This window comes from Humulus lupulus, chromosome 5 (assembly GCF_963169125.1).
Source record: "Humulus lupulus chromosome 5, drHumLupu1.1, whole genome shotgun sequence".
Lineage (NCBI taxonomy): Eukaryota > Viridiplantae > Streptophyta > Magnoliopsida > Rosales > Cannabaceae > Humulus > Humulus lupulus.
This window is the reverse complement of record NC_084797.1, coordinates 242,126,362-242,151,600: the sequence shown is the minus strand read 5'-3', so window position 1 is coordinate 242,151,600 and position 25,239 is coordinate 242,126,362. Positions and strand designations below refer to the sequence as shown.

General features: G+C 36.1%; 1 protein-coding gene across 1 annotated transcript; it reads right to left on the bottom strand.

Moving 5' to 3' along the window:
• Positions 1-14,743: 14,743 nt before the first annotated feature.
• On the bottom strand, positions 14,744-18,847 carry LOC133778608 (nucleoside diphosphate kinase 3-like). Its single transcript, XM_062218588.1, has 7 exons — positions 18,637-18,847; positions 17,667-17,804; positions 16,703-16,740; positions 16,552-16,602; positions 15,754-15,921; positions 15,546-15,658; positions 14,744-15,098 (listed from the first exon to the last, which is right to left on the bottom strand). Exons 1-7 carry the CDS (start codon positions 18,716-18,718, stop codon positions 14,975-14,977), a joined length of 714 nt encoding a protein of 237 aa, XP_062074572.1. The 5' UTR covers positions 18,719-18,847; the 3' UTR covers positions 14,744-14,974.
• Between the last annotated feature and the right edge of the window lie 6,392 nt (positions 18,848-25,239).

The following is a 25,239-nucleotide window of genomic DNA, read 5'->3' as shown; positions in this document are numbered from 1 at the left end:
TTTCGATGTATTAAACAAGTACCAGATGAAACTAAATCCTCTCAAATGTTCCTTCGGTGTCGGATCAGGCAAATTTTTGGGGTTCATTGTTAATTCAAGAGGAATCGAGGCCAACCCTAACAAGATAAAAGCCCTGATCGATATGAAATCGCCAGAAAAGATCAAGGATGTACAAAGTTTGACTGGAAGAATTGCGGCCCTAAGTAGATTTATTTCCAAATCAACGGATAAATGTGTCCCTTTCTTTAATCTACTTAGAGGTAGCAAGAAGTTTGAATGGACGGGAGATTGCGAGCAAGCTTTCCAGGCCTTGAAAGCCCATATGGCACAACCTCCTATTTTATCAAAGCCTATCGAAGGAGAAACTTTGTTCATTTACCCGGCGATCACTAAAGTTGCTGCTAGTGCGGTACTGATACGAGAAGAAGAAGGCGTACAAAAAGCGGTTTACTATGTAAGCAAGCGGCTAATCGGAGTAGAACTAAGGTATCCCCCCATCGAGAGGTTAGCATATTGCTTAATCCTGGCCTCAAGGAAGCTACGTCCTTACTTCCAAGCCCACCCCATCACAGTCTTAACTGACTAGCCCCTTCGGCAAGTCCTCCAAAAACCAGAAGCGGCTGGGCGTCTATTAAAATGGGCAGTCGAACTAGGGTAGTTCGATATCATATATTCACCGCGAGCAGCAGTAAAGGGACAAGTCTTGACCGATCTCATTACAGAGTTTACCGAACTCCCAGACGACGAGCAGTGCGAAAAGCCTAATGCGCCTGAGCCTCAAGCTGAAGCTCCCTCATGGAAGTTATTTACGGATGGGTCGTCAAACGAATCTCACGCGGGAGCAGGAGCGATTTTGATAACGCCAGAAGGGCATCGATTTCACTATGCCATTAGGTTTGACTTCGTAGCATCGAACAATGAAGCAGAATACGAGACCCTCCTCGCTGGATTAAGATTGGCAAAAGACATGAATATAAAGGTGCTCGATTGTTGACTGTGTTTTTAGCCAACGACGTGAGAACGTCAAAAACGACAAACCTTCAAGAGAAATAAAACGACACAGACGGTTTTTGAACAGAAAGTAAATAACACACGCAATTTTTATAGTGGTTCAGCCCCAATATGTTGGTAATAGCCTAATCCACTTAGAGTTGTGATTATAGATCTGTACTCAAGATCAGATGAACTGAGCCAACTGAGTTTCTTCAGTACAGATTACAATAATACAAGAATTCGTTATGATACCAGCACTTTCTCTCTCTAGAAAACTCAAACCCAAAATTTCCCAAAAGTCTCTCAAAAGAAGAGGAAGCCCCTTTCTGATCTCATAAGCCATATATTTATAGGCTTAGGATCATACATCTGATATCCCCTAGAATCGGGATATTTTATTATATTTATTACATTTAAATTACAAAAAACATTCAAAATGTAACAAAACCCCCAATTTGTGGGAATAATGAGAGATTCCCGCGCGTGCCAAGACCGGTTCTTGTTGAAGCCGTTTCTGGGAATCTTGACTTAGTCCTCCTCTATCTGGTCGACCCATATCTCCTACTGACCACTCATGCAAGTGCTGGTCGGACACATGCATGCTGGACATATGCAAGTGCTGGTAGGACATACACTTGCTGGTCGGACATGTGCATGGTGGTAGGACATGTGCATGCTGGTAGGACATGCACTCCTCTCGCCTAACATGGCACTCTCCTCTAGCATGCCATATCTCTCCTCTAACATGGCACTCTCCTCTAGCATGCCATGTTTCTCATCTAACATGGCACTCTCCTCTAGCATGCCATATCTCTCTTCTAACATGACACTCTCCTCTCTTCGGACCAAGATCCGACCACCACCCTTGGGCTCTCCTCGGACCAAGGTCCGACCACTCCACCTTGGGCTCTCCTCGGACCAAGATCCGACCACACCATTGGGCTCTCCTCAGACCAAGATCCGACCACTCCACCTTGGGCTCTCCTCGGACCAAGGTCCGACCATGCCCTTGGAGTACTCCTCGGACCAAAGTCCGACCATACCTTTGGAGTGCTCCTCGTACCAAAGTCTGACCGGGCACACGTTAGCCCAAGTACTCTCCTCGGGTGCACTTGGCTTGGACATGCCACCTCTCAAGCAGTCCAAACTCTTCACTGATGCACTGGGCTGCTGCTAAGCCAGATCACCCAACTACTCCATGCCACTTGCCATTTCTATTGCCACATCATCATTTTCAAATTTTGAGGATAACATCGATATTTACAGTGATTCACAGCTGGTGGTGAATCAAGTTCTAGGGGAATATCAAGCACGGGGCCTCAAAATAGGGGCCTCCTTAAACAAAACTAGAGATCTGTTGGCACAGTTCCAGAAGTATACCCTCCAGCAAATACCTCGAGATCAGAATTTGAACGCAGATGCCTTAGCCAAACTCACAAGCGCGAAAGATGCTGACACTTCGAACATTGTGCCAGTGGAAAGATTGAGCGAGCCGAGCATACGAGCAGATGTGACTAGCATGGAAATCCGGATGGAAGACACATGGATGGCACCATACTTGGAGTATTTGACCAGTGGTACTGTAACGACCTCCTTTCTTAACATACATATATATAGTGTAAAAACAAAGTTTTACCTGAATATAACAATACTGAAATTCTGAATTTACAAAAACTTTATTAAATAATACATAAACTAATGTTCATAACTTCAAACCGTACAATACTCACAACTAAATAAAAACTTTATCTTACATACAAATCTTAATACTTTTATAAATAATTTCCGTGGCGTTACTACACCTTAACGTAGAAATGAAGATGTATCCAACCGATAAATTGAAAAGCTTTATGTAAATTACAACGTTCATGAAATACTTTTAAAGCTTTAAGTAAATTATAAAGTTCACAAAATAATTTTAATGAAATATAATTATAAAATCAAGTTTCTCGTTTATTTATAAAATAGCATAGCAGAACTCTACTCCCTTCAGGTCAGCCCCATATTTACAGTCATGTTGGCTCCACGTATACTCATCAATAATTTATATTTGGGGCCTCTTACCTACAATACAAAACATTATTTGATGAGCTAAGGCTCAGTAAGTAGAATAACTACCTCATATGCATTAAAATAAACATGCAACATGCTATGTATTTTCTTTCTTTCTTTCACTTTCCTTTCTTTTGGGCCCTAGAGGATGCTGTTGCCGGCATTACATAGGGAATCACAATCCCACCTGAACATAAACATGATAATAGGGAATTTCTCCCTCATAAACATTCATTATATAGGGACGTACATCTCCCTCCTTACATTTTTGGGATGTAGGTCTCCCAAGCAGCACCTCTACTTTAACGCTTTCAATAACTTGTTTGTGAACATTAAGCATGCTTATGCATAAGAAATATAACATTCTTAAAAATAACTTATGCATAAAAACATGTCAGAATAACATATAAAGCATATAAATGCACATAAGACACATAAAAGACTTGTATTGTAGATGAGGATTCTACTTACCTTGCGTCTTGATAAAACAACTGAAATTGTTAGCTTCCTGATAAAAACACAAACTATTAACTTACATAAAATCTACATGATGTAATTTTAGTTTATAGTTGTTGTTATTCTATTTTTCTTTTCTTCTTATTTTATTTTTTATTTTATGTCCAGGCATATGGTCATACTATAAATGTCCATGGCAAGATCCCGGTCTAAAAGTCATGGTCATGGTCATACGGAAATGTCCAGGTCATAGTATCAGTCCATTATAATAGGGAATAAGGTCATATAATAAAAGTCCAAATAGTCCAAAGTATGTAACAATAGTCTATATAAGTTTAGTATTATAAAGATACATAAAAAAAATAGTTTATATTTAAATTTTGGCATTGTAAAATATGACGACATGGTAAAATAATCCATATATAAATTTTAGCATTTTAATGGCATAGTAAAGTAATCTATATAACTTTTGGCATTATAACGGCATGGTAACATAATCCATATATAAATTTTGGCATTATAGTAAAATAATCTATATATAAATTTTGGCATTATAACGGCATAGTAAAATAATCTATATATAACTTTTGGCATTATAACGGCATAGTAAATTAATCTATATATAAATTTTGGCATTATAACGGCATAGTAAAATAATCTATATATAAATTTTGGCATTATAACGGCATAGTAAAATAATCTATACATATATAATAACTAAATCACTAAAAAGAAAGGTTCGAGAAAGAGCTTACCTAAAAGGTTTTCATAGGCTAGCGTTTCAGACAGAACTTCGCCTAGATCTTCAAGGTTTAGAACTTTAGAAGGGTGTTAAGAAGATTTTTGGGTAGAGTAAGAGAAAGGAAAATGAGGTTTTTTTGTGATTTCAAGATGAGTTTTGGAAGGGCTATTTATAGGAAAACTTTGGGTTACTATGCTAATAAAATATTTAAAATATAAAGCATAGTGGAATAATAAAATATTCAAAATATAAACATGATGGTTTGCTAAAGTCATCATTATATCACTATTGTATCATCATGTGGGAACCATGGGGTGGACCCCGCTGTGGGACCCATGTGGACCCTACTGTGGGACCCTTGTGGACCCCACTGTGGGACCCACTATGAATAGTACCCGGTGAATAGTAAAAAAATGAAAATTTCCCAATCTTCTTATATTACTTAGTTTAACATTTTTTACTCACAAACTTTTCTGAAAATGTTTCTCTAACACCCATAAATTAATTATTCCCACCTGTTGGTTACTTCAACAACTTACAATTGTTAAGATCCCATAATAGAAAACAACCATATCCCCAACGGTCAGGATCACTATTCACCAACGGTCATAAACGGCTAGTTTTTGTCCTATAAATACTTGTTCTTTCAACCATTTACTTGCACAACTTCTTCATCTCTTAACCTTCTAGATAAAATTCATCATCAAATCATGAATTTCTCTTTATTCTTCATAACGTTAGTGATCGTTTGCTTGTATTTAGCATCATTCTATGGGTATTATACTAATGAAATGCCCATGAATGTTATAGTTGCATATTCATTAGTTATTCTTCCACTTTACTTAATAGCTATAGCATTCGGTTAGCATTGTAATGCACTCAAAAGTATGAATAAAAAATATCTTCTCTTATTTTTCATAATTGTTGTAATGTATTTGTAAAAAGAAATGGGAGTTACAGGTACACTGCCGACAGATAGGAACAAAGCCAGAACTCTACAAAGGCAGGCTGCGAGATATATACTGGTCGATGGTGTTCTGTACCGAAGGGGATATTCCATGTCGCTGCTTAGATGTATTACACCAGAGAAAGCTAAGGAACTGATGAGGGAAGTACATGAAGGCTTTTGCGGAGATCATGCTGGGGGGCAAAGTTTGGCAAAGAAGATTCTAAGGCAGGGATATTTTCTAGCCAACTATGAACGAAGACTCGGCGGAGTACGTGCGGAAGTGCGATAAATGCCAAAGATTTTCCAAAATCCCACCTCCAGCTCCAAACGAGTTAAAGCAGATGCAGAGTCCGTGGCCTTTCGCAGTATGGGGCATAGATTTGATCGAATCACTGCCAACAGGAAAATGTGGGGTGAAGTATGCAATTGTAGCAGTCGATTACTTCACCAAATGGGCCGAAGCTGAACCACTCGCTACCATAACGACCAAGAAAGTTCTTGACTTTGTCATCAAGAACATTATTTGCCGATATGGTTTGCCTCGTAAGATTGTCTCAGATAACGGAACCCAGTTTGACAGTGACTTATTCACAGACTTCTGCGAAAGGCACATAATTATTAAAAGCTTTTCTTTAGTCGCGCATCCGCAAGCAAATGGGCAAGTAGAAGCGGTGAATAAAACGCTTAAGTCCACCCTGAAGAAAATACTAGAAGACGCAAAAGGAGCATGGCCAGAACAGCTGCCTGAAGTCCTCTGGTCGTATAGAACTTATCACCAAACAACGACAGGTCATACTACGTTTTCCTTAACATACGGGTATGAGGCCATGTTGCCCGTCGAGTTAGATCCGCCCTCGCATCGAGGAATTACATACCACCAGGACCAGAATAGCCAACTGATGATGGAGTCCCTAGACTCGCTTGAAGAAAAACGAGAAAAAGCCCAACTCCGAGTAGCTGCGTACCAGCAAAAGGTCGCCTGGTATTTTAATTCAAAAGTGAAAGAAAGAAAATTCAACATCGGAGATCTAGTGCTACGAAGAGTTTTCTTAAATACCCGCGACCCCATTGCTGGAGTACTCGGACCAAACTGGGAAAGACCTTACCAGATCGAAGAAGTCCTTCGTCCAGGCACCTACAAACTTGTACGCTTAAATGGAGATCTCATTCCACGCTATTGGAATGGAGAACACCTGCGCAAGTACTACCAATGAACAATCCTTCTTAAAGGACTGACTTGTATTAATTCTTACTTTTTACAAGTTTCGAAAAAGGGTTAGCCACGTTGTATGGCTAATCGCTTATAAGTGTAAGATCTTTTTTAAGATCCCTCGTACATATATGTTTAGTCCACTTTAATACGAGATTATAAGGGACTGTGCGCAACCAGTCATTCTTGCCAACCCTTGTAAATTTATTTTTACAAGTATTTGTTCATTACGTGTGTTGTTTTGCTGTATTATAAGTGTTGAATTTCATAACGAGCAGCAGTGTTCGAATAGGTCGTGGTCAAGGCAAGTGACCAAGGACCTAAAGCTCCTCAATCACTTGGGGGGCATATAAGGTACATCGATAGCAAAGCATACCATGAGGTATGTAAACACATGAACAAAATGAGTGAAAGCATGCTACGGTACTTAGAGCATTTTTCAAAATTTATGTTTTGTTAAGTCAAACCAAAGTACTATGCTAAGTTCGGTCATGCGAACATATATTATAATAAAAGAAACATTATAATATCAATAAGGCAATCATTTACACCGTGAGCATTATTGCTCGGATGTAATTGTGTAAAAGAAAAAGATTTTACACCGCGAGCAGTACTGCTCGGATGTAATTGTTCAAGTGTAAGTAAAAAAGCTGCCCTCGCAGCAATAAAAATAAATTGTCTTTACAAATAGACCCGTGGGCCATAAAAGCATAATGAAAAATAAAAAGAGAATTACTGGGGAGCAGGAGGGTCTTCCGGATTAGGAGGAGTGCTCTGATCAGCCAGAGGACCAGCTTCAGTATCAGCAGCAGGGGTCTTGGCCTTAGCTCTCTCCTCTGCCTCCAACCGAGTGGCGCACTGCGCCATCAGCGTCCTTTGCAGCCGCTCGGAGAGATAGTTAATGTTGGCCTCCCGGTTGTGCTTCCAGAAATCGTAGAAACAGAGGAAGGTGGCTTCCTTGTACTTCTTCAAATTTCTGGCCCCGTCCTCCTCGAGCTCCTGCACACACCCCTCAAGCTCCTGCACCCGCTCCTCGAGTCTCTTTGTCTCTTCCCTGCTGCCGGTCAGGTCAAGATTAAGCTGCTTACATTCTTGGGTGACGAGTACAGCACTCTCCCTTCATGTCTTCCGCTCCTCGTTGGCCTTCTTCAATGTATCTTGGGCCTCCTGAAGCTCCTGGGTGAGAGTGGCTTGGTCCTCGCACAGTTGTTCGTTCAGCTTGGACAGCTCCTTGTTCTCCTCGAGCAGCTTATTGTTATCAGCCTCAAGCGCTTGCTTAGCCTGGGCAAGCCTGGAGTCGAAGTTCTTTTCTCGAGAGACCAACGCCCCAGCACGGCGCCAGCTAGCAGTTAAAGACAGCAGCCCCTGAAGAAAAAATGAGATAAAGTTAGGAAAGGAAGTCTGACATAAACGATAAAGTAGCAGAAAAATGACTTACGCTGACTATCTCATTCAACCCTCCATTGATGATTTGGTCAACTTCCATTGTGGCAGTGTCATTGATGGCGGTCTGGCTGCGTCTGTGCTTTGAGAGCTGATATATCCTCTCCCTGGCCATGCCAACTATGTGGCTGGGCAGGGAGCCTTCGGACAAGTTATCCAAAGTCTCCTTGTCGGCAGCCTTAGAGGAAGGCTGGAGATTGACAGGCGTGGGGGTCGTCTGCTCAGAGGCGGGCGGATGTGGTAAGTCCTCCTTGGAGGGGGCGTCGACAGGAGCATCTTCTGTTCGGGTCTTCTTCGAAGGGGTCTTGCTGCTTTCCCCTCGAGCCCTCTTGCTGTCCTTCTTCGGGACAGAAGAGGCAGCGACAGCCTGATAATGCTCGAAGAAGTCTCTAGAGTCCATACCTGCACAAGGGGAAACAACTCGAACAGTGAGATTAAATGGTCATGGGAAAACAGAGATAAAAGTAAAAGGATTACAAAGTAAAGTACCCGGGCTACAACTACTGGTCGTAACATTATCTACTGAATTACCTAGTTCCTGGAAGAAATCTGAGTTTAAAGAAGGGGCGTTCCTAAAGTTGTCATCCCCATCAAATAGATGAGAGGGAATTGGCAAATTATTTTAAAACGAGATTATTGTACCGTTTACATCCGACGAGTCGTCAGAAAGTTCGGTAGGCTCGGCAGCCTTTTGTTTCCCCTTGCCCTCGGGGACCGAAGATTCCGCTGCTTGGTGGGGAAAGGCAGGTTCCCTGATCGTAACCCCAGTTGGCCTCCTCCGTGGAGGGGGTGCCTGAGGTTGCTGCTCGAGTTCCTGCTCAGGTTTCGCATCGACTTGGACACCACCCGCCGAGGGTTCGCTCGTCGCAGATTGGGAGCCCCAAAGGCCAGCCAGCCTAAGGTTAGCCTCATTGATTAAGTTTTTTACACTCTTAGCAGCATTTGGCATGCTGGCTAAGAGTGTTGCCCTCGACTCCATTCCTGGAGTGAGGGTCGGGCGTAACCATGGGCTTGGAACACAATGGAACAGCGAGATATTATGACAAGAAAGGATTAAAGTACAGAAACTACTGGTGTAGGAATTGTTTTTTTACCTCCCTGAGTGAAGGCCAGATTATCTACGGCAATGTCGGGCGTGAGGAAGTACTCGTGATGGTACCTCCCCACGTTGGAGATGTGAGTGGTGTCGGACAGAAAGGTGCGCCCGATCTCCTGGTGGCAGAAGTGGAAGAACCCCGTACCATCATGGTTGGGGTTGGACTTGAGGTCAAACAGAAAATTGACCTCATGTGGAGAAGGAGCTGGCCATTTTTTGAGCTTGTAGAGGATATAGAGTGCGGCCAGCATCCTATACCCATTCGGGGTGATCTGAAAGGGGGCTACTCCAAAGTAGTTTGCCACCCCTTGAAAAAATGTGTGAAGAGGCAGGGTGGCACCTGCCTCGATGTGGTACCTCAACCAGGCGCTGTAAGCCCCTCCTAGCAGGTTGGCTCGCTGGTCGGTAGAAGGTCTGACCAGGGTCACCCCCGTCAGATTGTATCTGTTCAAATAATTGGCGATCATACGAAGCGTCATCGAACTTGGGGGACGACGTGCCACTCAACAGCCAGCTGGTCAGCATGGCGAGGACGGGCACGCCTCTGGACATTGGTCTCAGGGGAAAATTCGCCTCGACCACTGGTCGAGGGGGCATCAGCAGAAGGCTGACCTGGAGAGTTAGGGTTTCATCTTTTTCGAGCTTTGGTTTTTGTTCTGGCCATTTTCTGATTGGGAACTGGTGGACAGTTTGGGCTAGGACGAGAAAAGGGGATTTCTGGGATCAACGTAGATGGGTTCTCTTCGCCTTCGAGTAGTTGGGCCAAGAGCTCGTCTTCAATAGGTCTTTCTCCTCCCCAAGGGTCTTGCATATGAACTGCAAACAGCCAATGGAGGAGATAAGACACAATCCGCGAAGTAGTGTGGAAGATTGGGATAACGTTGCTCATGTCTAAATAACCAGCAGCATCCTAATCCTACGCTAAGTTCAACGCGAATAGTTTGAAAAACGGATAAAAAAAAAAAAAGTAAACTATTTTCTGAAAGAGAACTTTTTCGACTCTTAAGGGGCGGGAAAAAATTCAGTTTTTTCACCTGGCTTAAAGGTTAAATCTTTCATCAACCTAACGTCCCAAACCAATGATCCTAACTATCAAACTAAAGTCCTGACCTATACAAAGCGTAAAGACGCACTCTTACCGAGCAATGGGCGGTTTATACCAAAAAACCCTTAAAACCCTACTCAAGAACACAGAAATCACAGAGCATAAAAATGGCATGCATGGCGTAATGGAAAGCTTAAAGAACGAAGTGCTTACCTGGGCAAAGATGGAGATTCGGAAGAAGGCGAAAAATTCGAATCGGAAGACCTTCAGCTAGACGTCGGACTGGTTTCGAAGCTCTGTATTCTGGGGCAAGTTCTTGAAAATCTTGGCAAAGATGGTGAGTAAAAAATTTTAAAAAAGAAAAAAAGCTTACTTATAGGGACCGAGGTATGGCCAAAAAGCAGTAATCATCACTTCCCATTTTCGAAACGTGGGGAAGTGTATAAGCCGTCAAATTGCCTTTTTGGAAACTGAAAATGCTTGATTAGACATAATTATGTCATAGTTTTCGAAAACGCATGGGGATCCTGACAGACATCGTGGGGATGTGAACGGTTGTTTCCTTAAGTTTCTTTATTGCTGGTCGCACTAAACAAACTTGGGGGGCAAACGTTATCCAAAAAATCAGAGGTGAATGACATGGCAGGCATTAAATACACGTGGCTGACATCTGGCAGAATCCGTGCTCGACTATCGACCAGGAAGACATCTATTGTCACGCGATCGACTTCTTCATACGACCAGCCTGGTCGTACGCACGCTATACATGGAGGAATTCTTAGGCAGTTATGATTGAATAGGAAATTATCTCCCATGATTTCCTGAGTATCCAATTATTTAGGAAAGAATATCTGTAACAAATTAATGTAAATCTTCCCTGAGCTTATAAATAGAAGAAGAGAGCTCAGGAAATAGGACTGATTTTTCTCTTGGCTAGAGGATCTTTTGAGATTAGAGAGAGATTACACTAGAATATTTGTATCTTATTCTTCAAAGGTCAGTGAAACTCATTGAACCCTAGTTCTTTGATCACCCCTTTGGATCTCATTTCAATAACAATTCAAGTGGACGTAGGTTATTACCAGATCCTGGGGCCGAACCACTATAAACTCTTGCGTTCTTATTGTTTTCGTCATCACATTCATTTCAACATATTTGTCCACGTCAAGCGTATTTTGACTTCGTGTCAGTTGGCCAAAATCAGGGTCAACAAGTGGATTTAACAAATATAATTGAGGTATGATTAAGGTCTCATTGATGAAGTAAAAATGGTTTTAGAACCATTAGATCAAGTCTTGATGGGAGGTATACATAATCAGTGGTATTGACGCAAAGTCAAAACGAGCTTAGCATAAGTGCGCTACGCTCAATCGGGTAAGCATAACTATTGGGTATAAACTCATATGGACCTAAGGTTTGGTGTGAGTGTTTCACACATAAGGATAATAGGCATAATAGATGATTAAGTCGAAATTATTGAAGTGATAAGGTTTTCATAAGTTAAAAAGTGATATGATAAGGTGAAAGGTGTCAAATTTTGATACAATAAGGCCAAATCATTGAAAATAAAGGATTGTCATCAACCTTATCACTTTCCACGACCAAGACTCTGAAAAACAGAGATAAAATAAATCCAAAAACCATTTCTTGGCTGGTTTGAAGAGATTCTAAGGAGATCCAAGTGAAATCAAAGCCAAAGAAGTGGATTAAACTTAGTTTTGGCATTTTTATAGTAAGTTCTCGTATTTGGAAGTTAAACCATGTTTTTGAATTTTGCTGAGAGCTTATCTATGGTGTTTTATCTTTTTTAAGATATTTCTTGGTGGTTTCCATGTGGATTAAGGTTTAGAAAATCTAGATGAGATTGTTTTCGCTGAAAAGTTGCTCAATAAGTGAAAATTTATGTTTTATGAGGTTTTTGTGGTTCTTGGAGTACTAACTGATTTTTTGTTACTTGATTGAGTATATAAGAGGGTAGATATGTTTATAAATGTTTGAATAGACGTGGAGACTCATTTAATTTGGGTGATGATCTTGGAAATTAGAATTTTATCAAAATCGGTATATGATAACTTCGTGATGAATAATTATGTTGGTATTTGGGATATATGGTTATGACATATTATTTGATGTCTAATACTGATTGATTTTGATATTTGGGGATAGATAAAATAAAGGGGAAACTCTGTCAAAATTTCTCGAAGTGTCTAAGATAAATCTAACGCTCGATCTAGGTGGTTTAAGACATTTTAAGCATGATTGGATATGAAATTTGATATGATTTTTATGGGTATTTTTAGATGATAGTTCAATGTATTATTGCCATCATTATGATGAGAAATCCATGCCATTGTTAGGATAAGCACATCAACACCTAAGACACCACTTGTTACACGGTGAAATATATTTTGGACAGAAGGTAAGTAAAGTACTCAACTACAACACAAAAATTACATGTTATGTGAAAGTATGCATTATATAAATATTTTGTGAGTAAGTGGTATTAACATACATTGACACTTCATCATAAATTTGTATGCATGGCATAATAGTGATATGATGAATTATTGTATGATATATGACCATGCATGATATTATGATGATTAATTATGTGATGCCTTAGCAAGTTTTATGCAACATAAAAGTAAGTTGTAATAAGAAGTTAAGTTGAGTGCCACTGTTTTGAAAAGGCAAATGAAAGTGTAAGTAAGTGTAAACGGATGCCTATAGTTAGGCTCATAGTGGCAGCCCAATAATTTGGGCTAGGTTTTAGCGAACCAATTATATTGTTTGCCATGTTCCCATTTTTATTTATCCTCCATATGAGTTATTGTTATATGTATTGACACCACAATGTGTGGCTGCCTGATAAGGTTGGTCGTGGTCGTGGAACCAATAATTTGGGATAGGTTTTATTTTCTCTCTGTTTTTCAGAGTCTTGGTCGTGGAAAGTGATAAGGTTGATGACAATCCTTTATTTTCAATGATTTGACCTTATTGTATCAAAATTTGACATCTTTCACCTTATCATTTAACTTTTTGACTTATGAAAACCTTATCACTTCAATAATTTCGACTTAATCATCTGCTAGACATATTATCCTTATGTGTGAAACACTTACACCAAACCTTAGGTCCATATGAGTCCATACCTAATAGGTATGCTTACCCGATTGAGCGTAGCGCACTTATGCTAAGCTCGTTTTGACTTTGCGTCAATACCACTGATTATGTATACCTCCCACAAAGACTTGATCTAATGGTTCTAAAACCATTTTTACTTCATTAAATGAGACCTTAATCATACTTCAATTATATTTGGTAAATCCACTAATACTCAATTTTACACCAAAATACTAGTAATCGACATTGTACTATTTTTCACCACTTAACATATTTTGCCTTCTATATCTCACTTTTCTCACTTGATTTCATGCCTTGTCCATATTTTTCATACTTCCTTATATCTTGAGCACATCAAACACCCATAATAGACAACTCAAATGCCACAAGGTTAATAATATTGAACATACACATAGACATCATATACACAACTTTTATACTTATACATGGAAACACTTATAAGAATATGCATATGCTCAAATTATACATATTGTATGATATGTAATGTAATGCAATGCAATCATGTGATTATTGACTATATTATATCAAAATAATGTGGGTGCTACAGAGAGTTTGGATACTTAGGTAGATATTGGCTATATTTGCTTGATGAGGTTCAATATTTAAGCTATAATAGGGTTTAGAAAGACAATAGTATTTAAGACAAATTAAAGAAAATAGAAGAAATATCTTGAACACTATAAGGACTAGTGTTTCGGCTATGGTTATGTAGAGTGTTTATGACAAAATAGAGAGAGCTTTCTGGACTATGGATTCCAAAATTATGAGAGGTTTTTGAGAGCTTTTATGTAAAAAAGAACTAAAAATAACATTTAGAGAAGTAAATGATATGATTTGAAAAAATTGGAGACTTAATTAATACAAAATCAATTTTTGGGACATAAGTAATACAAAACGTAAACAATCATAACGGGAGCTAAAAACAAATTTATTACTATGTTTCAAAGTAGTTTCTCATTTCATTTTCAACACACCTTTCTTTTTATCTTCTTTTCAGAACACTTTACACGCAATTGACCCAAGCTCCCTTAATTTTTTTATTTTTTTCTGGTTACTTTTCTTTGTTCAATTATTTTATTTTATTTGTCTTTTATTGAATGTTAAAGTAAAAGTTGGATTAAAAAGTCTTTTCCTTTACTTCCCATTTTTCATTTCTACAAGTAAAGATTTTGAGAAATTATAGAGTGTACCCATTTCTTGTTTTCTCTACAGGAATGAACAATTTTTTATTGATAATTTACGTTATAATGATTTAGAGCATTTTGTAAATATTTTTTTTTGAATACTTTATGATATAAAAAATAAGATTAAAACATGTTATTTTTCATAATCATAAAAATAAAAAACAATCAGCCGTGCAACTATTTCAACTTTGTTTTCAATACTAAAAATAATTTGAAATTATCTAAAAATTTACTAAATAATCTATATAATTACAATATACAGTCATAATTTTTTTTTTCAAAAATCATCCATGTATTAAAAATAGGAGGGGTTGCACTCTAGCAGCACCCAATGGTATTAATTTATTCATTATTATTATTATTTTGCAACATAGAAATTGGAATTACAGCATGGATTATTTTATTTGGAAGCAAAATAGGATATATATATATATATAAATGTGAAATGGTATTATGTGAAAAGTAGTAATGAATAAAGTGGCAATGTTAAATTATTGAATGAGATTCTACTTGGCCAATAATATTATTGGCTCAACTCACCTCAATAAAAAAACAACATTATTATTATAGTAAAAATGTGAAATCTTATTGTGCTACTCTTCATGTGGACTTAGCTTAGCATAGCCGGAAATGTGTATTATTTATTGGAAGAAAATTTCATTAGTTGTCTCCATAGACCCACTTCTCTGAATTGCTTGTGTAACTTACCAACTCTTCTGGCTTGAACCACAGATTGATTTCATCTTTTGCAGTCTCTGGACCATCACTCCCATGAATGATATTTCTGCATATACAACATATATATATATACACACACATATATATTAACTGATTTGAGCTGTTGATAAAAAAAACACTAAGATTTCTACTTAATTTTATTATATCAGAAGACCAGAAAACTATAACAATTGTTACGTAGGTACTCAAAAGGACTCGAATGTCGGACCTTGTGGGACAAACTATTTGAGCTACCCTTCTTGGGTACTGTTTTTATTTGTATTAAAAACTATACTAAGGTAAAGATTGTCTAAAGCAACACAAGTATACCTAAGTAGGGTAGCTCAAATGGTCACACATGTGGTTTGCTCTTACAAAGTCCGAGTTTTGAGTCTCTCTTGGGTACCCATATAGCAATTGCTATAATTTTCTAGTCCCCAAATATTATAAGATTAGGCGGGGAGTCTAGTTTTTTTTTTTAAAAAAAAGTATTCAAAGCTTAAGTATTTAGTACCTTCCAACAACCACAGCTAGATCACCTCTGATGGTTCCAGGCTCTGATTTTTGAGGATCTGTGGCTCCAATGAGTTTTCTTCCGTACTTTATTACTCCTTCTCCTTCCCAAACCTGAAAGTGGTAACAAAAGAATAGAATTATTATTAGCTTGGTAAAAATAGTTGCTGGTAAAACTGAGAATGGAATAAGTAAGAGTTCTAGCTAACCATAGCAATGACAGGGCCAGAGCTAAGGAAGTCACACAGGCCATTGAAGAAGGGTCTTGCACTCAGATCATGGTAATGCTTCTGAGCAAATTCCTTTGAAGGAATCACAACTTTAATGGCAACAAGTTTAAACCCTTTACGCTCGAACCTGGCTATGATTTCTGAAATCTGGATAGGAACAAAGAAAAAAAAAACATAAAGGTATTGGCTTAGCAAAAGAACATCTGAACATGTAATACAAACAATTGTTCTAAACTACAAGAAATCCTCCACACTCCCTCTTTTTGGGACGAATAAGAGAAAAAAAGATGTAAAAAAAGATGGGATTCGGATTCAAACTCTAATAGAAAACTAGCAACATGTAATGATAAGAATCAAAGATAAGTATATTGAAGTTACTTTCCCCTGTCAACTTAAGTACAATTGATCGTTTCAGCTCAGCTATTATGAATGGTTTTAAGTGAGATCCCCATGACAAGTTGACAATATAAGAAAAGGGAAAGGAAAGAAAGAAAGCATGGGAGGGAAAAGTGAAAAGAAAATAGATTGCTTGGTAGGAAGAGAAAAGTGGGGTCAATTATTTTTCTTAACACCAAAAAAAAAAAATATTAATAATTTAAGGGTAATATAATAATTTTACAATAAATCAACTTTCTTCCCTTCCTACACACCAAACAACCAAGAAAGAAATACACTTTCCTCTCTATCCTTCTAATTTCTTATCTCTCATATATTTTCTTTCCATCATAGGAAACACCAAACATAGTGATGGAAACATAAGTTATATAGTCAGCTTACCAGTCCTCTTTGCACCCCATCAGGCTTGATAGCAATAAAAGTGCGTTCGAACTGGATGGAGAAGCAATGGATTCAGAATAAAGCAAGAGAAAACAATATTTGAAATGAGAAAAAACATCATTAGAAAATAATTTTGAGAAGTTCAGAATACCTCTGCAGCGTGAACCTCCTGGTCCAGTACCATGTAGGCTACATAAGTAGAAAAAGAAAATTGATAAAGTGTAAGTATTAGGAAAGAGTTTGAAGTTGTTAAAAAAATGCATGAATTATCACCTTAATGTGAGGCTAAAATAGTCATCTCCATGCTCAATTAGTAATTTGAATCTATTTGATTATCATCTCCATGTTCAATTTTATCTACATACAGATAGTTGCTATAGCCCCCATTGGGTCAATAAGTCATTTTTTTTTATTAAGAGTAAAGTACTCTCTTCTTTCACTATTCCATTTCATATAAAACATGCTGCCACTTATTAGCAGGTTGAACCAATAGGAAAGGCCCAAACATATAAGTCAGCCAATGTTAAAAATTCATTTTAGAATATTTGAACATCTACAGTGGTCAGTGACAACCTACCCTGAAATCCCAATTTTGCTTTTTGTGTACTAAGATACTATAAAATATGACAGTTTGAAGGCTCAGCAGTATTTTCCCAGTACCGAATTTTGATGATTTACGCACTATCGAGAAAAAAATGATGAAGTATGCCACATTTCCCCAAGCATCAAGGCCAAGCAATTATTCCTAACCCTCAGGAAAAACGCCAAAACTAAAGCAGGAGACAATAGCCCCTTTCATTTAAGCTATGAAATAAAAGAGTTAAAGTGTTCACATATGTAAACAAGGAAATACTGAACTTTGAGAACAAAAACAAAGTCAAGGGGAATAAAAAGAAAAAGAAGAAGGAAAAAGATTCTATAGATATGTTTTGTTATGGTCTTACTCTTCTCAATTGAAAGAAAAAAATGTCAAAATCAAGACATACTATCAAAAGTACATTGTATGAAAGTCGAAATTGGGAAAATAATACACAATGCCACTAATAGTCATAGATATACATTTGTGTACAGGATATAAAGAAAAAAACAATTTTTATTATTTCCTATATATATACCTGCGGCATGGATGGCAAGAGCTCCAGAAATCCATCTGGTGTATGCATTTTCAGAACCAGCTTTTCCAAAGTTTGAAGCTAAGAAAGACCCATTTCCTCTTGCGGCTAATGTTGCTGCTGCAGCTACAGTTCGTCCCTCTAAAAAGGGGACAGTCACAGCACTAGTTATACAAAGATATATACACACACAAACAGCTTCGAGGGTAGTTGTATATACGCACACCCACATAAACAATTTTGAGAGAGATCAATATTTATGCAAATAAGAAAACTTTGGAATGTTACTGTACTTGGGTTGTCTCTGATTATAATGGTTAGGTTATTTCGGGAGGGTTTAAATCAAATCAAAAAACATATAAAGTTATCATAAAGATTCATATACATACACAACTACGTACATATGTACATGAACACACACACATATGTATATATACGATTAAATCCCAACAAAATAATTACATCTTTTCATTTGATTCACTTTTTTTTTTCTCTCAATGCTGACAACAATTAATTGTATGATTACAGCAACAGTTATAGTTAAAGGCTCCTACGTCCACACCAAAACCATACACAGTGATCAAACATTTCAGATCTAATGTTCCATCAAAACAAAATAGCGAACAGTAATAGTAAAAACTAATAATAATCATAACACAAAAAGTTGTTTCTTTCTCCCCCCACTTTTTATATTCATCTTAATTTCTTTTCCTTTTTTCGATCTATAATTGACTTGAGAAAAAAAAATCCAATCATTTCTTCTTATAAAGCTTACCAACTCTTAATTCAAGACTAAATTTTTTGAGGGGGTGAAACTATTTTCCACCAAAACAAACACATACCCAGTTCAAAAATCGGCATGAAGCTTTGAAATCATAACAAACCCAATACATTTATACAAAAAAAAATATTGAGTTACATCACCAAAAACCGAGTGAAACAGATATGAATGAAAACAGAAAAATACACATACCAGGGTGAAAACGAGCGTTCTTAGAAGCAGCCTGGAAGGATCTAAAGGCTCTAGCGGCAGATCTGGAAATCTGGGAGCTCATCTTTGGTCGATGAATGGATGAAGATATCAGTTTGGGAGTGCGTGAAAGAGTGAGTGTGTGGAGTGAACGAGTGAGTGTGGACCTCGTAGTTGGCCTTTTACTTGGCTCTATTATATGTCAAAACGACACCGATTGGCTCTTTTTATTTTGTGTGGTTAGGTCAAACCTTACCCCATTGGCTATTTCGGAACCAATATCACGTGTGAGTAAATTTTCATTTCGGTACCTAATTTTCCCCAAAAAAAAAAAAATAGTAAATGTAAGGGTATAATGGTAATTTTACAATCTTATAATTAAAATAGAGTTTTCCTTTAGTTTTTTTTTTTTTAAATTATATATAAATATTTTTAGTTTTTGAGTTGAATCTTGGATTTTAGATTGGAAAGATAAATCAATTTCAAAAAATGTAATTTTTTAGTGTTTGGATTTAAACAAAAAATTGAGAATTTTTTTATTTATTTAAATGTAGTATAATTTTATAAAATTTAGAATAATTATAAATATATCCAAGAAAATAAAATAAAATATTAAAAAAATCTCTTATAAAATTTTAGAAAAATATTTTTCACCATTTTTTTCTTAGTAAAATTCAAAATCTATACATAGCCTAAGAAAAATTAAAAAAAAAAGTGTGAATTTTAAGAATTGGAACTAAGGGATCATTGTTTACTACTTTTATAAGAGTTTTTTTTTTTTTTAATTCCAACTTTGTTTTAATTAAAATTTAATGGAATTAATTAAGAACTATATATATTTTTTCTCTTTAATTGTTAGTTGACATGACATTATTATGTGCATGGTTGTTTCCCTTTGTTTGGTCCTTTTTAACTTTTGTAAGTAAAAAAGAAACTGTGCTAGGAAGCTTCTTAGTTTCTAATTGTGGCCAAAAGAGCACCATATTCCACTTCCCTGGTGAGAAGGAAACTTTTCAATCAATAGCCAAAAATAGGCCCAAGAAAATAAAAATTAAAAATTAAAAATTAAAAGAGAAAGGAAAAGAAAAAGTGGGTATTCTTCAACAGTTTTAAAGACCACTTTATTCTTTTAGTTAAGGTTGGCCCTTGGCACAAAGCAGATACTCTATTCTGTATTCAGATATTTTAGGTTGGGATTGGAAGAGTATTCGAATTCAATTTTATCATTTTAAAAACTTAAAAATAGTAGAACCTACAATAATAAGTGATTGGTAGAATATTTTTTAAAATAAAATTCAAATCAGTATTCTAATTTTGTGTTATAAAATCAAAAACAAAAAAATCACGTTTTCTCTGATTCTAAATTATTGTCTCCTAAAATCCTACAAATCTATCACTTTTTTATATTTTTAGATTCCATACCAATTACATATTCAGTTTTTTAAAACTTAAAAACAGTTTTCAGATATTAAACCAATCACATTTTCAAAAGCATATTTTCAAACTATAAATTCAGATTTTATTTTACAAACACACTTTTTGAAAATGCAATTTTTCAATCACGAACCAATCAAGCCCTCACCTTTCTATGTAAAAACTTTTTTCAAATTTACCATTTTGTTACACTATGGAGCTAATATATTGTTTATAGCAAAATAATGATTTGTTTAGAGTCTACTTATCATGTTTTGGTACATAAACTTTGCTATTATGTAAAAGTAAATTAGGCCTTTGCTTTTTCTAAAGCACAAAGTAAAAAAAAAATGGTTAGAATTGGTTTTGAAACATTATTATATAAGAAATCTGAAAAAAGTTTGAGAGTGTCCATGTTAATGAAGCTTGGAATCATTTTGTTTTATTTTCTATTCTTGAGAATATAGTTAGAGAGCTTTATGGCATATTGAGTAAACAATATAATATAAGTGATTCTTATAGAGTAGAGGGCTAATCTTAACTATTAAATGTAAGAATGAAAGATAGTGAGTCTTCAATTTAACGATAAAATACATAGGATTTTTGTCCCCCCGTCCTATTGCTACTACCAGATCGTTTCTTTTGAATTTTTCTGCTTGTTAAAAGTTCCTCCTAAACTATGTCCGTTACTTACATTTATGATTTATATTAGTTTTTGTCCTAAGTAGCTAAAAAAAAAGAAGCTAATTTAGCATTTTGGACAATGTCACATGTCTAACTCTAATTGAAAATTAACTTAAAATTAAAAATCTAAAAATTATAATATCTATTTTCTTGTTAAAAATTATTTTTTCCTATTAAAATTTGATAAAATCTAAAAATTATTAAAAAAATATATAGTTTTAAATATTTTATTTGAAATTTAATAATTTAAAATAAATTATTTAAAGAAAACATGAAAACATTTTGATAATAAAATAGATTTTTTAATTTTCTAATTTTTTAAATTAATATTTTTATTTGAATTATACACGTGGCAATGTCAAATGAGGTAGATGAAAACCAACAAAAGTTTTATATTTCAGTAAAGTTATAATTCAGAAACAGATTTTAATAAGCAAAAAAATTTGGGATACAATCTGGTAGTAGTAACTGTGGCAAAATTCATATTGATGATATCTCATGTACAAGAGACATAATGAATGAATATTATGACAATTTACTTGAAAAATTATAACTTTTTTCAAAATGACATAATTCTTGGGAAGTGATGGTTTTTAAAAAACGACAATTGTATTTGGAAACGGCAAATTCTAAAAAACTACAATTTTTATTTTAAAACGACATAAATATAGAAAAACGACAACTTTTTATAAACGACATCATTATTAAATACGACAATACTTTATGGAACACAGTTTTTTGAAAAACGACAAAAATTACAAAAAACGATCATTTTCAGAAAAACGACATAGTATCTTTAAAAACAACAGTTTTTTTTTTTTCAAAAAAAAAAACGAAACTGTATATGTTAGGTACATCTTAATAGTTACCAAAAAAAATGACAATATTTACCAAAAAAAAAATAAAAAAATTGAACGTACATCTTAATAGCTTCTAAAAGTTGCCACTTTTTTCTTATACATTGAATCATTGACCTCACAATACAGTAAAATCTTTATAAAGTGTTACTTTATATTGATTCTTGTAAAATTGAAAAAAACAAATTTAGTTTCAATTTAGCTTCAGCTATAAATATAAATAATTCATATTATAATAAATTATAATATTTTTTATCTCTTCTTTAGAAAATATGTCTTCACAGAGTATTAATTATCTTAATATTAAATATATTTATATATATGTTATCTCTTACGTACTAAAAACTCACGATAAAATTAATTATCAATTTAATATTGTAAAATAACTTTTTATATTTTCAACATTATATATAATTATGTATATTGTATCTATATCTTTATGTCATTTTTGTTTATCAACGATTTACATTAAATTTGACATGTTTGATCAATTATTATGTAATTTAAATTTGAATGTGTATATTTATAATATTTTATAAATATAATTCTATTAAGTTATAACATCGTTGTAGTAATAAAATATGTTCGTCTCAGTAGTATTATAGTAGAGTTTGAATTGGCTTTGAAACATCATTATACAAGAAATCTACAAAGCTACAAAGTGTCCATGTTAATGAAGCTTGGAATCACTTTGTTTTATTTGCTATAACATTTATCTCAAACTCAAGCTTTTTGGCATATTGAGTAAACAATAATATGAAATAAAAGAACCAAAGAACAGTGAGAAAAGACAACCTTCTTGTTCTTCAATTCAATGATATTTCATGTACAAGAGACAGTGAATGAACCATCCTTCTATTGACATTCAATTAACTAGTTCAGACATAAATCTAACTCACCTATCTACAGATTACAGTTAAAAAAGGAGTGAAGAAAATTTACTTTTTACCATATGATATTTCATGGGGAGGTTTAGTATCAGAATCCAGTTTTCATTGTTTGCAGTCTTTTTGTAATTCTACCAGAAAAACCAACCCAATTAAACCAAGTAATAAGACATGACTGTAATGAATTATCATAAGCTATGGTGAATGAATGAGCCACCATCAATGGAAAATGATCAACCACTGCAAAGACAAATATTTAACATGTATTTAAATGAGATCCCATCTTTGCATTTTTTGTTTTAAATTTCTTTTGGTGAAAAAATTCTGGTCTTCTTGTTCTTGTATTTACAATCTAAACCATCCACTAGTCAGTTCTGATCTGATCAATAAGTAATACAGAATAACAATTCTGTTTTGTTGGTTAGTTTTCTTTCTGGTTTAAATTCTGTTCAGAGTTAGTTACAGAGTTAATTGTTGTAACAACTCTTATTCTTGTATTCTGTCTATAAATAAAGGCCATGAGCTCAAAGACAAGCTAAGCTTTTGCAAGTCTTTGTAACTCAATTCTCTCAATTGTGTTCTTGATAGTCTTGCATTGATAAACTTCTATATGGTATCAGATTGCCATTGATTTTCTTCGAAATCTCCCATGGATCCTGGTGTTTTAGACAATCCCACCGCTACTCCGGCGACCACTGCTACACAGGTTCCCATGGATCCTGGTGTTTTAGACAATCCCACCGCTACTCCGGCGACCACTGCTACTCAGGTTCCTGTCGCACAGCCGCACCAATGGAATCCCTTCCAAAATTCCCTAAATTCTTCCCTTACTGTTAAACTGGATCGCACCAATTTTCTTGCATGGAAGTCACAAGTAATACCCACCGTCATCGGCCATGGCCTCGACGACATTCTTCTCACTGGAGTGGCACCAGTTGAACGACTCATCAATGGCGTAGTTAATCTCGAGTTCACCACCTGGAGAAGAAAGGATCAACTACTGTTAAGCTGGCTTCGCTCGTCTATGTCCGAGACCATTCTTGGATCTTTAGCCCAGCACACCACCTCCTACAATGCCTGGAAGGCTCTTGAACAAAGGTACTCTAGTCAATCTAAAGCTCGTGTTCTGCAAATTAAATCTCAACTCTCCACCATCACCAAAGGCAATCTCTCTGTTTCTGACTACTATGATAAGGTCAAGCTTCTTGCAGATTCTTTATCTACTGCAGGTCACCCACTGGATGAAAGCGATCTGGTTATGCACTTGTTGAATGGGCTGGGACCAGAATTTGATCCAGTTGTGGTTCATGTCACAAGCCTTGTTGACAATCTCTCCTTTGAATCTATCCAGTCCCTTCTCCTTACTCATGAGAGTCGACTTGAACGACATTACAATGTTAGCGATCTTTCCTCCAAAATGGCAGCAAACCTCTCTATGTCAAACTCAAGATTCTCCAACAATGGCTATAATAGACAACAGGGGTACTCTGGCCGTGGTTCGCACTCATTTTCTTCTAATAGACCACCTAATCGATCGTATGGTCGCAGTAGTCACAACATTCCACGGCTCCTTTGCCAAGTCTGTCACAAGCTAGGCCATACTGCTGCTATTTGCCACTACAGGTTTGACAAGGAGTTTGTCACGCCAAGAATTGGTGAATCCAAAGCCTTTCTCACTGAAATTGAAGATGGTGATCTACCCCAGGCCCACTCTTCCCATTCAATTCCTGACTTTGGTGTTGATCACGACTGGTATGCAGACACGGGTGCCACAAATCATGTGGCTCAGGGAATGGAAAACTTTGAGACTGAAATCCCCTACAATGGACCTAAATCCTTGGCTGTAGGGAATGGTAAGAAACTTCCCATTACTCACATTGGTAAATCCTTCTTACCCTCCTCTTCTCCATCTAAATCATTACATCTTAACTCTATTTTAAAAGTCCCAAGTATCACTAAGAACCTTGTCAGTGTTTCCAAACTCACAAAAGATAATAGAGTTTTTCTTGAATTTCACTCAACTTGTTGTTTTGTTAAGGACAAAATCACAGGGAGAGTCTTGCTTAAAGGAAGGGAGAAAGATGGTCTCTACTTGCTGTCTCACCATACATTTCCACATCCTCAAGTTCAGCTAGAGTGTCACCTTGCCACAAAACAGTCATCCTTTTCATCCAATTTAGATTCTGTTTCATCTGATTGTAATCATAAGGCTGCCATTGCAGACCCCAACTCTTGTAAAAACTCTCATCTTAATAAAATGGATTGTACTGTTCTTTCCAAATCTGTGTCTCCAGAATCACTTTTGGTTAATAAAATACCTGATGTTAATACTTGGCATTCAAAACTTGGGCATCCTGCACCTAAAACTCTTGCAAAGGTTCTCACTCAACTAAATTACTCAAGTTCTTTAAAGAACTTAGCCTTCTGTGAAGCCTGCAAAACAGGCAAGAGTCATAAGCTTCCATATGCAACTTCCAATTCTAGAGCCTCCCAGCCATTAGAATTAGTGCATACAGATGTTTGGGGTCCATCACATATTGCCTCTAAGGATGGCTATAGATATTATATTCACTTCATTGATGATTTCAGCAGGTTCACTTGGATCTTTCCTCTAACATTAAAATCTGCAGCTTATGCTACTTTCCTTCAGTTCAAGATCCTAGTTGAAAAACAGTTTCAGCTTCCTATAAAAAGAATTCAGTCTGATTGGGGAGGAGAATATAGATCTTTTGCTTCATTTCTTGCTCAAAATGGAATTCAATTCC

What these genes read in the sequence shown, in the direction of transcription:
- LOC133778608 (XM_062218588.1), bottom strand. Translation starts at nt 18,718, where the DNA reads ATGAGCTCCCAGATTTCCAGATCTGCCGCTAGAGCCTTTAGATCCTTC. An exon ending in AGGAGGTTCACGCTGCAGAG is followed by an intron (nt 16,603 to 16,702) that starts GTATTCTGAACT and finishes TTCTCCATCCAG; the next exon opens with TTCGAACGCACTTTTATTGC. An exon ending in ATGGGGTGCAAAGAGGACTG is followed by an intron (nt 15,922 to 16,551) that starts GTAAGCTGACTA and finishes GTTCCTATCCAG; the next exon opens with ATTTCAGAAATCATAGCCAG.